The 13,196-nt window shown below is 25.0% G+C and overlaps 4 protein-coding genes across 4 annotated transcripts; 2 read left to right on the forward strand and 2 right to left on the reverse strand.

Annotated features, from left to right (window-relative positions):
• Positions 1-75: 75 nt before the first annotated feature.
• On the reverse strand, positions 76-1,389 carry PCHAS_1317800 (conserved protein, unknown function; the record flags this gene model as incomplete). Its single annotated transcript, XM_728247.2, has 1 exon — positions 76-1,389. One exon carries the CDS (start codon positions 1,387-1,389, stop codon positions 76-78), a length of 1,314 nt encoding a protein of 437 aa, XP_733340.2.
• A 901-nt stretch (positions 1,390-2,290) lies between these two features.
• Positions 2,291-3,843, forward strand: PCHAS_1317900 (acetyl-CoA acetyltransferase, putative; the record flags this gene model as incomplete). Its single annotated transcript, XM_016799168.1, has 3 exons — positions 2,291-2,393; positions 2,526-2,657; positions 2,885-3,843. 3 exons carry the CDS (start codon positions 2,291-2,293, stop codon positions 3,841-3,843), a joined length of 1,194 nt encoding a protein of 397 aa, XP_016654497.1.
• A 442-nt stretch (positions 3,844-4,285) lies between these two features.
• On the reverse strand, positions 4,286-6,682 carry PCHAS_1318000 (conserved Plasmodium protein, unknown function; the record flags this gene model as incomplete). Its single annotated transcript, XM_736100.2, has 1 exon — positions 4,286-6,682. The coding sequence occupies one exon, from the start codon at positions 6,680-6,682 to the stop codon at positions 4,286-4,288; it is 2,397 nt and encodes a 798-aa protein (XP_741193.2).
• Positions 6,683-9,723: 3,041 nt separating this feature from the next.
• On the forward strand, positions 9,724-12,222 carry PCHAS_1318100 (elongation factor 2, putative; the record flags this gene model as incomplete). Its single annotated transcript, XM_736543.2, has 1 exon — positions 9,724-12,222. The coding sequence occupies one exon, from the start codon at positions 9,724-9,726 to the stop codon at positions 12,220-12,222; it is 2,499 nt and encodes an 832-aa protein (XP_741636.2).
• Positions 12,223-13,196: the final 974 nt, after the last annotated feature.

Consider the following 13,196-nt stretch of genomic DNA (forward strand, 5'->3'; position numbering starts at 1 on the left):
GTGCGCACATAAAAAATATGTATAAATATATATAATGCATATATACCTTTTGCATTAATAGGACATGAAAAAAAACTAATCTCGAGTTTTATTTTTAAACCATTGCATTAAGCCACCCAAGGCACTTACAGTTTCAAATTGTATATTTTTTTTGTTTATTGAATTAACAAAATTATCATTAATTTCTGGATTATTATCAATTTCATTGATATCAATTAATCTTGAATTTTTAAAAAATGGATTTCCCCCAACTGTTATAGCTTTTCCTTTTGTAAAATATTCTACCCATAATTCATAACCATATTTTATTAAAAAAGTTAATGTCCATGCGACTGGCGCTATTATAAATAAAAATAATGCTAATACAAATTTATATGTATTTTTTTTTTCTAATGTATATAATTCATTGTAAAATGGGCTTATATTGTACCATTGATTAAAATTTTTTTTTATATAATTGTAAAAATAGTCTACACATATGCTATCACAAATTATTAAAATATTAATATCCTTTTTCCCTTGTGGTATTTCAAATTCTGAATATAATCCAGACTTTCTTATGGTGTTTCTCATATTATTTATTATATCATATGTAGTTTCGTTGAAAAAAGAAAAAATACTTTTTTTTAAATGAGCTGTATTTTGCCCTTTATTTCCGATGTTGGTGTAGTTAATATTGGAGGGTGTCATATATGGGGGTATGTAATATTTAGATCGCAATATTCTTAGCAAAGTTGCATGAAAATTGTATATTAAATATAGAGCATTTTCCTGAACAAGAGCATTGTAAAAATTTGGAGCATTATTTTGTAAATTGTATTCATCTTCATCTGTTTTAATTCCAAGGTTATTATTCGATTGAATATTGCTTTTATCATTTTGTTCACTATTCACTAGAAAATAATATAACAAAGAAAGTATTTCCTTAGGGTTATTAAATATAGCTGTACCAATACTTGTAAGTTCTGTTAGTCTATCTCTCCCTAAACAAAAATGCGGGATATTTAAAAGAAGGCATTGTTGTATTATTGATATGTATTGCCCATTAACTTTTTTTAAATTAGCATGTATAGAATCTATAGCTTTCCTTTGAACTAAATCAGCTCTATTAAAAGACTTTAATATTTTATCATAATCAACATATCCAATTCCAAAAATTACACAATCAAATTTCGTTTTTTTAATATCTTTTATTATATTCATATTTTTAAGTTCTAATAATTCTATATTACTTCTATTGCTTGGTAATAAATCACATATTTGTAAATCAACATTTTTGTCATCCCATTTTATTTTTAAATTTTTATATTCAACATTGTTTTCGTTAATTTTCCATTTTACTTGTCCTTTAGTTTTAGTTTTACATCTTAAAGCTAAGCTTCTGAACATTTTTCACTTTCTTTTTTTTAATCATATGTTTTTGTATGCTGGGTATTTTCCCTTCGTTTTTTTTTGGTTTTTTTATTGTTATTATTCTTTCGAAAGATCCATCATGAATATTCAATCTGGGTTAGTTCATCATTACATTCATTTATTTTTAAAAAAAATCATTTATAAGTATGTATAATATAGAATATTGTGTATTATGCGCATATTTATTTTTCTTCTATGTAGAAAAGCAAAAACAGTTGCTTAACTTTTTACAAAACATTTTGCATCCCCAATCTGCTAGAAAAGATACTAAAAACAAAATTTACTGCAATATATATACTATTTTTATTTCGTAAATATATATATTTATTTAAATGTGCGTATACTAATTTTGTTTCCTGTTGACCGTTATATTTTGAAATTTTTTTTTTTCATCTTACCATTTTTTGGATACTTGCTTATTTTAATTGTGCTCTACATATATCAATAAAAAGGATAATTTTAGAAATTACTCAACTATAGATTCTTTTATAGATTATGTGTTGTAGTGAATATTATTTTTTCTTAATATTATATTATAAAATGCATATTAATTCTTTTATATATAAAATTATGGAATTCAATTAGTTTATAAAATTATTATTATTTTACATTTTATATAATGCAAATATATAATAATGATACAATCATTTATTTTTTAGAAAAATCGCTTCAAAAAACATTCACATAATATAGCATGAACAAAATAAAGTGCCACATAGCTACTTGATTTATTATACATGGTTGATTTTGCATATGCACATACATATTAGCTTATTTAAGCAAATGCTCTCAATATAGTAGATCAATCAAATATGTTTCCAAAGTTCCTATCAAAATTATATATCAAGAAAAATGCGAACAATAAAGGAACATAACAATGATAGCAAGTAATGTTAAAAAAGTTTTTGTTGCAGGGTATGCTCGAACCCCTATAGGCTCTTTATGCGGATCAATTTCTCAAATACCTGTGCATAAATTAGGTTTTAAAAAATAAAGAAATACCACTAAAAAATTATGTTTTTACTTGAATATAGATCCTTTCTTCATTGTTGTCGATATGAATGTATATTAATTATTTTCCTTATTTGTTTTTCATTTTTTTTTTCGAATAGCTATACCCACAATATTAAAATCACTAGAAAGAAGCCAAATAGAAAAAGACATAGTTGATTGTGTAATTTTTGGTCAATCATTTTCTAGTGGATGTGGACCTTTACCTCTTCAAAAAATCCTTGTTTCTACAGGTTCGATTGTATATGTTTTTTTATAACAAATTGGCACTTCCATTATGATGTTTGCTTATGTATTTGATCAAGTTTTGTCACATATGCGTGTGCTTTTACCTGTTGCTGGCATCATTTATCAGCATACAGAATAATCATCTTTATCATTTACACCTGAATATGTTTAAGAATGTATACAACTGGAATTATTATCGTATTTTTTGGGCTCACCTTTTATCTTTTCTTAGGTATTAACATGAATGCAAAAACCCATCTTATTAATAATTTGTGTTGTAGTGGATTAGATGCAGTGACTTTAGGATATGATTTAATAAGATCAGGAAAAGATGTTTGTGTTGTTGGATCAATGGAATCAATGTCTCAAAGTTCGTTTTTTTTGAAAAAATTAAGAACAGAAACATGCAAATTAGGGAATATTACTTTTAATGATAGTATAATACATGATGGATATGAATATATATCAAATAATAAGGAATTAAAAAAAAATAATAATATGGAATTATTTTGTAAAAAACATAAAATTCCAAGAATTGATTTAGATAATTATGTTATAAATTCGTATAAAAGAGCAGCAAATGCATATAGTGAAAATTTAATACCCCAAGAAATATTTCCTTTAATAATTCAAAAAAAAAAAAATACATTAGAATACGAAAAAACAGTTATTGACACTGATGAAATATATAAAAAATGTAATATTGATAATATTTGTAATTTAAGTAGTGAAAATATTATTACAAATTATAATATAGCACCATTTGCTGATGGCGCATGCTCAATCGTTTTAATGAGTGAAGACAAAATTAATGAGCTTGGTTTAAATCCATTAGTAGAAATTGTAGCTTATGATAATGCATCTGTGCAATCTTGTGATTCCCCCTTAAGTATTTCGTATTCTATATTAAAATGCTTAAAAAAAATTAATAAATCATTTGTTGATTATTATGAAATTAATGAATCTTCCGCATTAGATGTTATTTTTAATGTTAAAAATTTGGGCATAGATATGTCTAATGTAAATATTAATGGAGGAGCTTTATCATTGGGGCATCCAACTGCTGTATCAGGTTCAAGAATTCTTATATCATTAATAACTATTTTAAAAAATTTTGATATGAAATTTGGTTGCGCATCTATAAACAATTATTTAGGCTCTGCGACATCAGTTGTCGTGGAAAATGTGTAACCACCATTTTTTTGTTTATATAATTAAATTAATTAATATTTCATATCTCATTTATCTATTCTTATTTTTTTTGTCATCATATTACAATTTTTGAATCGACCATTAATGCTTTGCCCTCATGTGTACTTACATGGAAGCATATGTTGTTTTATTTTGGTGCATTTTAATATTTGCGTTTAAACTTAAACTATATTATATGCTGAATTGCATATTTGAATAATAAATAATCTTATAATTGATCATTTACGAATGTTTGGGGTAGTATGGTTGTGTTGGGTCATAAAATATAAATATATACAAAAAAAAACGAATAAATAAACAAATTAGTAAAGTCAAATAAAAAATAGAAACAAAAATGATATTACAAAAAAGTATTATAGTTTATATTAACATTACACAAATATGCAATGTATAGGCATCCAGGTTTTCATCTTTATTATATTTAAATTTCTTTCAGCGAATCAATGCACATAACATTCATCAAATTTGGATCTTCAAGGGAATCACTAGAGCATGGCCCTAGATCGTTGGAATTTGCATTACATAAAAATGTTTCTTTTGTTTTTTTTTTGATACATGAATATCTTTTTTTATTAATTTTTGATTTATATACATAATTTTGGTCGCTTTCCCCCTTATTTGGGTTTTCTTTAAATTCATTCTGAGGTTGGATAAAATTATTGCTACTATTTTCTTCATTTGAAGAATAATCAGTATAAGAAGTATTATTCGTGCAATTATCGAAGATCATAGATTCTTTATATGCTATTAATTCTTCAGATGATTCGCTTATTTTTTCATTTTTTATATTTTTTTCGTGTTTATGCTCAAATTTATTATCATCACAATGTAAATTATCCATTTCAATAGAAGTATTGTTTTCATTGCCTACATTGGGAAAATCTGTTTCATTTTTTGTTTCAACATGTAGCAAATGCTTATAATCATTTTCATTTGTTCCTTCTTCCAAAAACATTGAGCTTTCATCATACAATATATCATCATTATCATCTTTAATTTCTATAGTTTCAGCACTGCTAATACATTTCTTTTCCTCTTTTAGTTCACTTAAAGAAGGTACTCTTTCTTCCACTTCGGCCTCTGTATTTTCAGGTTTCTCAATTGAATAGTTCTCCATATTATCTTTTTTTTCGCTAATAGATGATTCTTCTTTGGTATATTCTTTATGAATAACCAATTTTTCATCATCTATTGTTTTCATTTCCTCATAAATAGGAATATCCTTATATCCAGAATTCTGTAATTGTTTTGAACATGTATCTTCTTCATGTTTATCTTTTTCATCGTGGGCAATAGTTTCATCTTTTAATTCTATAGTTTTCATATTTAAAAAATTTATGCTATCAGCAATATTTTCATATGTATTTTTTCCAAAATGGGTATGTTGTATATGTTCTATAAATATGTTAATTGCATCCTTATTATTTTCGTACAGTATACATTCTTTATTGTTTCCATAAAAATTTATTTTTTTTGTTTTATTTTTATAATGCATTACACTATTATAAGCATTTGAATTATTTTCATTATATAAACTGGATAATTTATTACTTCTGCTATTATGGGGATGCATATCTAGTTCTTTTTTACTATCCAATTTTTGAGGGTTTATATGACCAGTGTGATATGCATCATTTTCATATGTGTGTTTTTGGCGATTTAAATTACTTTTATATTCAAATAATGCTTCATTTGTTTGATTGACATTACCATTCATAAGTGAATTTGATACTACAAAAGAATTTCCATCTAATCTTTTATAGTTTTGATGGCTTTTTGTTATATTTACATTATTAAGATCTACACCATGAATGCTTGTTTCATTTATGTTAATATCTTTTTCGCAATATTTTAAAAAAATAGTTTCAATAACATCATATACTCCTTTATTTTTTAATACACTAATATTATATACTTCTATTGATACATGCTTATAATTATTTATCTGTTTATTAATTATATCTTTCATAATGTTTGACAATATTTCATTATTTTCCAATTCATCACTAGATATAAAACTTTTATTATTAAGTTTGATATCATTTATAATTTTATTGAATTTATTTATCATAGCTTCCTTTTTAATTTCAGATTTTTCGTCATTTTCTTTTAATATAAACTTTTCTAATGGAGTATTATTTGCAATAAATAATTCAACTACCCTTTTATATAGCAAGCATAAATAATCATTTAAATATATATTATCATCTGATAAAAAAAAGTTCTTAAACTTTTCATTATCATATATATCTAAAGATCTTATATAATTGTATATGCAAGGTGACGAATAATATGAGAATTCTTCTGATTTATTTGCCAATATAATAATTGGTTTTATAAATTCCTTATCATCTTCTACAATATTTTCACCATCTTGGTGTTCTTTTGTTTCCTCTTTCATTTGTTGTTTTTTTTTTATGCTATTAATTCCATTTGTGCATAGGTAACATAAATATATAATCAATTTAAATATGTTGAGTTCAGATTTTGCATCTATTACATAAAATATAACATCCGTATCATCATAATAGCAATCATAAATATTTATCGTATTAGTTTCTGTTCCTTCAATATCATATATTTGTAAATTGCCTTTATTTACACATATTTTTTTTGTATTAAAGCCAAGCGGACAATTACCATTATTACCATTTATTAAATATTGCGTATTTATTATATCATATTTACTTTTATTGTGATAATTTGCTATTAGATTAAATAAGCTCGTTTTTCCTGAACCACCCTCACCAATAATTAAAATTCTCAATTCTTTCGGGTTTCCAGAATTAGAAAAATAAGACTTAAATAGAGAAAACATATTTTCTCTAAACCGTCAGTTTTAAAGTATTTTTTTTATTTTTTCCCTTTACTCTTTATTTTTGAAAAGCGTCTTATTTGTTTTTGTTTAGCATTTATCGTGGTTATAGTAATATGCTTATCTTTTATTTGTGTGGAGTTTTTTTTGTTTGCTTTAGTTCAATGAATGCTATTCATTTTATGCATTGCACACATTTTTTGGGGTTTGTTCAGTATAATAAATATGCATAACTCAGAAGACCTCCAAAACTTCTCTCGATATGTTATTCACAGTTTCCTATTTATAAATTTTTGTTTTATGGAAAATTTATTCATCCCTTTATGTGAATATGTATTATATACTTGATTTTTCAATCCCTTTCTCAATTATTTGTTTATGTAACTAATAAGCTTGTTATCTTTGGCGATCATATGTTAAATTTGTTTACAAAAAAAAATATTTGCTATTAAAAGACTATTACATTGGATTATAAAATATTTATCATTACTGATATTACTGCTATTTTTTTACATAAAAATTCAAAAAATATATATTTAAATTTTATGAAGCATTATGGTATTATCAAATAAAACGAAAATATTTCATCATTTTTTATTTTCAAAAATTTCCATTCTTGTATATATTTCAATAATAAATTACCTCGGAAATTATGCGAATAAAAAAATTAAAAATATTCATATACATTATGATTGGTATGAATAAAATATAAAACATGGAAAATAAATTAAAAACGAACAATATAATCCCTATTGATGTATAAATATTTTACCATGATGAAATTTTATGTTATGTTTTACATTCTTATTACATTTGAATAATATTTTTCATATATTTGCATGTATTACATATGAAACAATTTTAAAGACCTATAAAAATATACAAAATATTTTGTAAAAAAACGAATAAGCATTTATACTGTTTTCCAATCATCACAATATTATTTCATAATTTGAATTATATATATATAAAAGTATGTAATACATTTTTTTTACTATAAAATCTTTAATGCCAATAGTTTTCAAAATTATATACCTGTCTATGACCATTTTATTTTAATGAAGGAACCATATTTAAAGAATAAAAGAAAATATATTATAGATTTTAACAAATATGAAAAGAGAATAAATACCTTTAGTACATATAAAAATATATATTAACATATTCTCCATATATGTAATACTATTAAAGCGTCTGTGATTTATGAACCAGATGCATAATGCTATATTGAATAGAACAATTTTTTAACGACTATATAGTAAATGCGTATTTAAAGAATTAAGCATTTATGCATATATAAAAAATGGAATATTAATTGTGATTTCTTTAGTTATAATGTTGTATATTTTGTTTTATCCATGCTGATATAGATAGTTAATTTGATGCATTTTCAAAAAAAATTGCATCTAGGATGAATTCATATTGTGTATAACACCACACACAAAAAATAATAATAAAATAATAAACCAATTTTAAAAATAACGATAAAGCATTTTTCGAAACATTGTTTCTTTTGACTTTTCCTTATTTAAAGAAATTAATTATTCTAATTCCTCACACAAAATATGTTATTATATACAATATAATGCTTATGCCTATATGCCATTCCCCAAGCTTATTATATGGTTATATATTATATATATTTTTTTTATATTATAAGTTTTCCCTCAAAAAAATAAAATCATAAGTAAAAGGCATTTATAAAATTCTCTATATAGTAAATGCTTAAGAAAACACAATTTTCACTTTCACACTTATTACCCCAATTTTATATTATTTTTACTTTTCTCTAATCATAAAATTCTTACATTAATTAAAATTACATAATATTTAAAAAAATTAAGAAATACATATGTTATATATAAATAAATTGTGTAATAATTTAAAAAAATAGAAGTTTAAACTAGTTTAAACAAAAATAATGGATTCACGATTTTTAACAAATTATTATATAACATCTTTTTATACCCCTTTGATAGATGCCGATAGTTCTGTGTATAAACAATTGAAAAAAAAATATAAAAAACCAAGCAAGCACCCTATTATTACAAGCAATATTTTTCGTTATATATAACAATTTTTGGCTATTATAAAAAATGCATATATGATTTATACGTAATAAAAAACAATCCTTTAAAATATTAGTTTTTCCACCTATATAAAGGAGTATGCATAAATATATTAACGCACTTCGAGGAACTTGTAAAATTAGTTACCCCAAATATTTTTTTTATTTTAAAGGAATAATTTATAAAATATTATGCATATATCATATCATATGGATTATATTGCATACAACATATTATAATGTATACGCTATATTATACTTTTGGCGATAATTATGGATTGTTAGGCTTGAAAAAAATAAAACATACTAAGTATACATGTAGAATGAATACGGTTTAAGTAGTATATTATATTATTATGTGCATGAATATAGCTAAAATTTTTTTTTTGTTAGGAATATATATACTCACTAATTAAAAAAAACGTGTTAAATACGTACTATATATGCATATTTTTTAATGCAAAATTAAAAAAATGTAGAGTAATAAAACAACATTGCTATTATTTCTGAATTTAATAAAAAGCAAAACAAAATAAGTGAATTATATTAAGCACATATATATAAATATCATATATATTTATAAGAGGTATGGAAATTTATTATATACATAAATATGCTTACAAAGATAAATAAAAATATTTTGATGCATAATAATATAATTAAAATTTATGATATGAAATATTTTTCATAAAAAACTTTATTTAACAAAAAATTAATCAATATATATACATGTAGAGCATATGCGTCATAGAAAATATAATAACAAAGTATTATATAATTAAATTATACACGATATGCAATTACTTTATTTTACATATTTGTAAAGAACTATATAAAAAAATTAAACAAATAGCAATATATTATTATAAGAAAATAATATATATAATACTGTATTTACACAGTTGAAAAAAAATTAATTTAAGAATATAAAAAAAAAAAACATAAATATTTTTTCATTTTAAAATAATAGAACAAAATGGTGAACTTTACAGTAGATCAGGTTCGTGAGATCATGAACAAAACCAAACAAATTAGGAACATGTCCGTTATAGCACATGTCGACCACGGAAAATCAACATTAACAGATTCTTTGGTATCAAAGGCCGGTATTATATCTAGTAAGCATGCAGGAGATGCTCGTTTTACTGATACTCGTGCCGATGAACAAGAAAGGTGTATTACCATTAAGTCAACTGGTATATCTATGTATTTTGAACACGATTTAGAAGATGGAGAAGGAAAAAAACCTTTTCTTATCAACTTAATTGATTCACCAGGACACGTTGACTTTTCATCAGAAGTTACAGCTGCATTAAGAGTTACAGATGGTGCTTTAGTTGTTGTTGATACTATTGAAGGTGTATGTGTACAAACAGAAACTGTTTTGTATCAAGCTTTAGGAGAAAGAATTAAGCCAGTATTACACGTTAATAAAGTTGACAGAGCATTATTAGAATTACAAATGGAAGTTGAAGATATTTATCAAACTTTTGCAAGAACTATTGAAAGTGTAAATGTTATTATTTCTACATATACTGACAAATTAATGGGAGATATTCAAGTATATCCCGAAAAAGGTACTGTATCTTTTGGTTCTGGTTTACAAGGTTGGGCATTTACTTTAGAAACTTTCTCAAGAATATATTCCAAAAAATTCGGTATTGAAAAAAGTAAAATGATGCAACGTTTATGGGGTAACAGTTTTTATGATGCTAAAACAAAGAAATGGTCAAAAAATCAACAAGAAGGTTATAAAAGAGGTTTTTGTCAATTTATTATGGAACCAATCTTAAACTTATGTCAATCAATTATGAATGATGATAAAGAGAAATACACAAAGATGTTACAAAACATCGGTGTTGAATTAAAGGGAGACGATAAATTATTAACTGGTAAACAATTATTAAAAAAAGCTATGCAAATATGGTTACCAGCAGGAGATACTTTATTAGAAATGATTGTTACTCACTTACCATCCCCAGCAACTGCACAAAAATATCGTGTTGAAAATTTATATGAAGGTCCCATGGATGATGAAGCAGCTAATGCTATACGTAATTGTGATCCTAATGGTCCATTAATGATGTATATATCAAAAATGGTTCCCACATCTGATAAGGGAAGATTTTATGCATTTGGTCGTGTGTTCTCAGGAACAGTTGCTACAGGACAAAAAGTTAGAATCCAAGGTCCACATTATGTACCAGGAGAAAAAACAGATTTATATGAAAAAAATATTCAAAGAACTGTATTAATGATGGGTAGATATACTGAACAAGTTCAAGATGTACCATGTGGTAACACATGTTGTTTGGTTGGTGTTGATCAATATATTGTAAAATCAGGAACAATTACTACATTTAAAGAAGCCCATAACATTGCTGATATGAAATATAGTGTATCTCCTGTCGTCCGTGTTGCGGTTAAACCAAAGGATAGCAAACAATTACCAAAATTAGTTGACGGTCTTAAAAAATTAGCTAAATCTGATCCATTAGTTTTATGTACTACTGATGAATCTGGAGAACACATTATATCTGGTTGTGGTGAATTACACATTGAAATTTGCTTAAAAGATTTAAAAGACGAATATGCACAAATTGACTTTATTGTTTCTGACCCAGTCGTTTCATATAGAGAAACTGTTACTGAAGAATCAACAATTACATGTTTAGGTAAATCACCAAATAAACACAATCGTCTATTTATGAAAGCTTATCCATTGGCTGAAGGATTACCAGAAGATATTGATAAAGGTAAAGTATCCGATAAAGATGATCCAAAAACTAGAGCAAACTACTTACACAGTAATTATCAATGGGATAAAAACTTAGCATTAAAAATATGGGCATTTGGTCCAGAAACTATTGGTCCAAATCTTTTAACAGATAACACAAGTGGTATACAATATATGAATGAAATTAAAGTTCATTGTGTAGCTGCTTTCCAATGGGCATCAAAGGAAGGTGTTTTATGTGAAGAAAATATGAGAGGATGTGAATTCAGAATGTTAGACGTTCATATGCACGCTGATGCTATTCACAGAGGTGCAGGACAAATTATGCCCGCTTGTAAAAAATGTATATATGCATGTGAATTAACAGCAGTACCAAGATTAGTAGAACCAATATATCTTGTCGATATTAGTTGCCCACAAGATGTTGTTAGTGGTGTATATAGTGTTTTAAACAAAAGAAGAGGTATTGTTATATCTGAAGACCAAAAATTAGGAACACCATTATTAAAAATCCAAGCACATTTACCAGTCGCAGAATCTTTTGGTTTCACATCTGCATTACGTGCTGCTACATCTGGTCAAGCATTTCCACAATGTGTCTTCGATCACTGGTCAGTATTATATGATGATCCTTTTGATTCAAACAAAAATTCATATAAAATTATTATGAACATTAGAGAAAGAAAAGGTATCAAAGTAGAAATGCCACAATTGGATAACTACTTAGATAAATTATAAGCTGCTTTCAAAATTGAATATCATTTGTGGTTGTTTTTAGCACAAAGTTTAAGAAAAGATAATATCGTAAATCGAAATTATAATAGTAGTATACTAAAAAAACACCCAAATGTTGTAATACAAACAAGTACAGCAATATAGTAATTCTTCATGCAAGTATCTGTAGTGACACAAAGATTTATTTTTGCACATGCATGTTTGCATGTAGTAGTCCAGTAAATAAAATTTGGCATATATATGCTAAATTAGTATTATTGTCATTTATTGGCATACATAAAAGTGCATGATGCATATAATAGTGTATATATCATTTTAAGATATTTTTTTATTTTAGCTGAAATATGCACATAATATTATAAATTCATTTCGATTCATATAATAAGATACATAACGCATTGTTTTACATCAAACACATATATATATGTGCTACATGTATGCATATTAAAACTAAAAACTTTTAAAATTGAACAAAACATAATTCCAATATTTTAATGTATTACTTATCCAATGTGGTACGTACATGATTGTAATTTAAATTTTTCTACAAATTTCCAACTCTCTTATTGGGGGGTACTTTTATGGGCATTATTGCAACACAATTTTAAGAGGTTATCGTAAATTGGTATATCGCACATTCTTATAAAATGAAAACATATGAAATTATCTCTATATTCTATAAGTACGTGGTGATATGTTCTACATAATCGTGCATGTTATCAGCATTCATAACTAAAGGTATAAAAAGAAACGGGGTAACGATATTGTATATTTTTATCATTCCTCGTTTCTTTGAATTTTATGCTATATTTTATAAAGCATCGCATTACAATACATATATGTATTGATATGCTGCTGCTTGCTTTAAAGGGAAAGTGAATATTGCCGCTCGCAATTTTTTAAATTTATTGAGTTAAATTTATAATCAAATTGCCTATTTAAAGTTTACAAAACAAGTAAAAACAAGTGCATGAATT

The sequence above is a fragment of the Plasmodium chabaudi genome, assembly GCF_900002335.3.
Source record: "Plasmodium chabaudi chabaudi strain AS genome assembly, chromosome: 13".
NCBI classification, from domain to species: domain Eukaryota; phylum Apicomplexa; class Aconoidasida; order Haemosporida; family Plasmodiidae; genus Plasmodium; species Plasmodium chabaudi.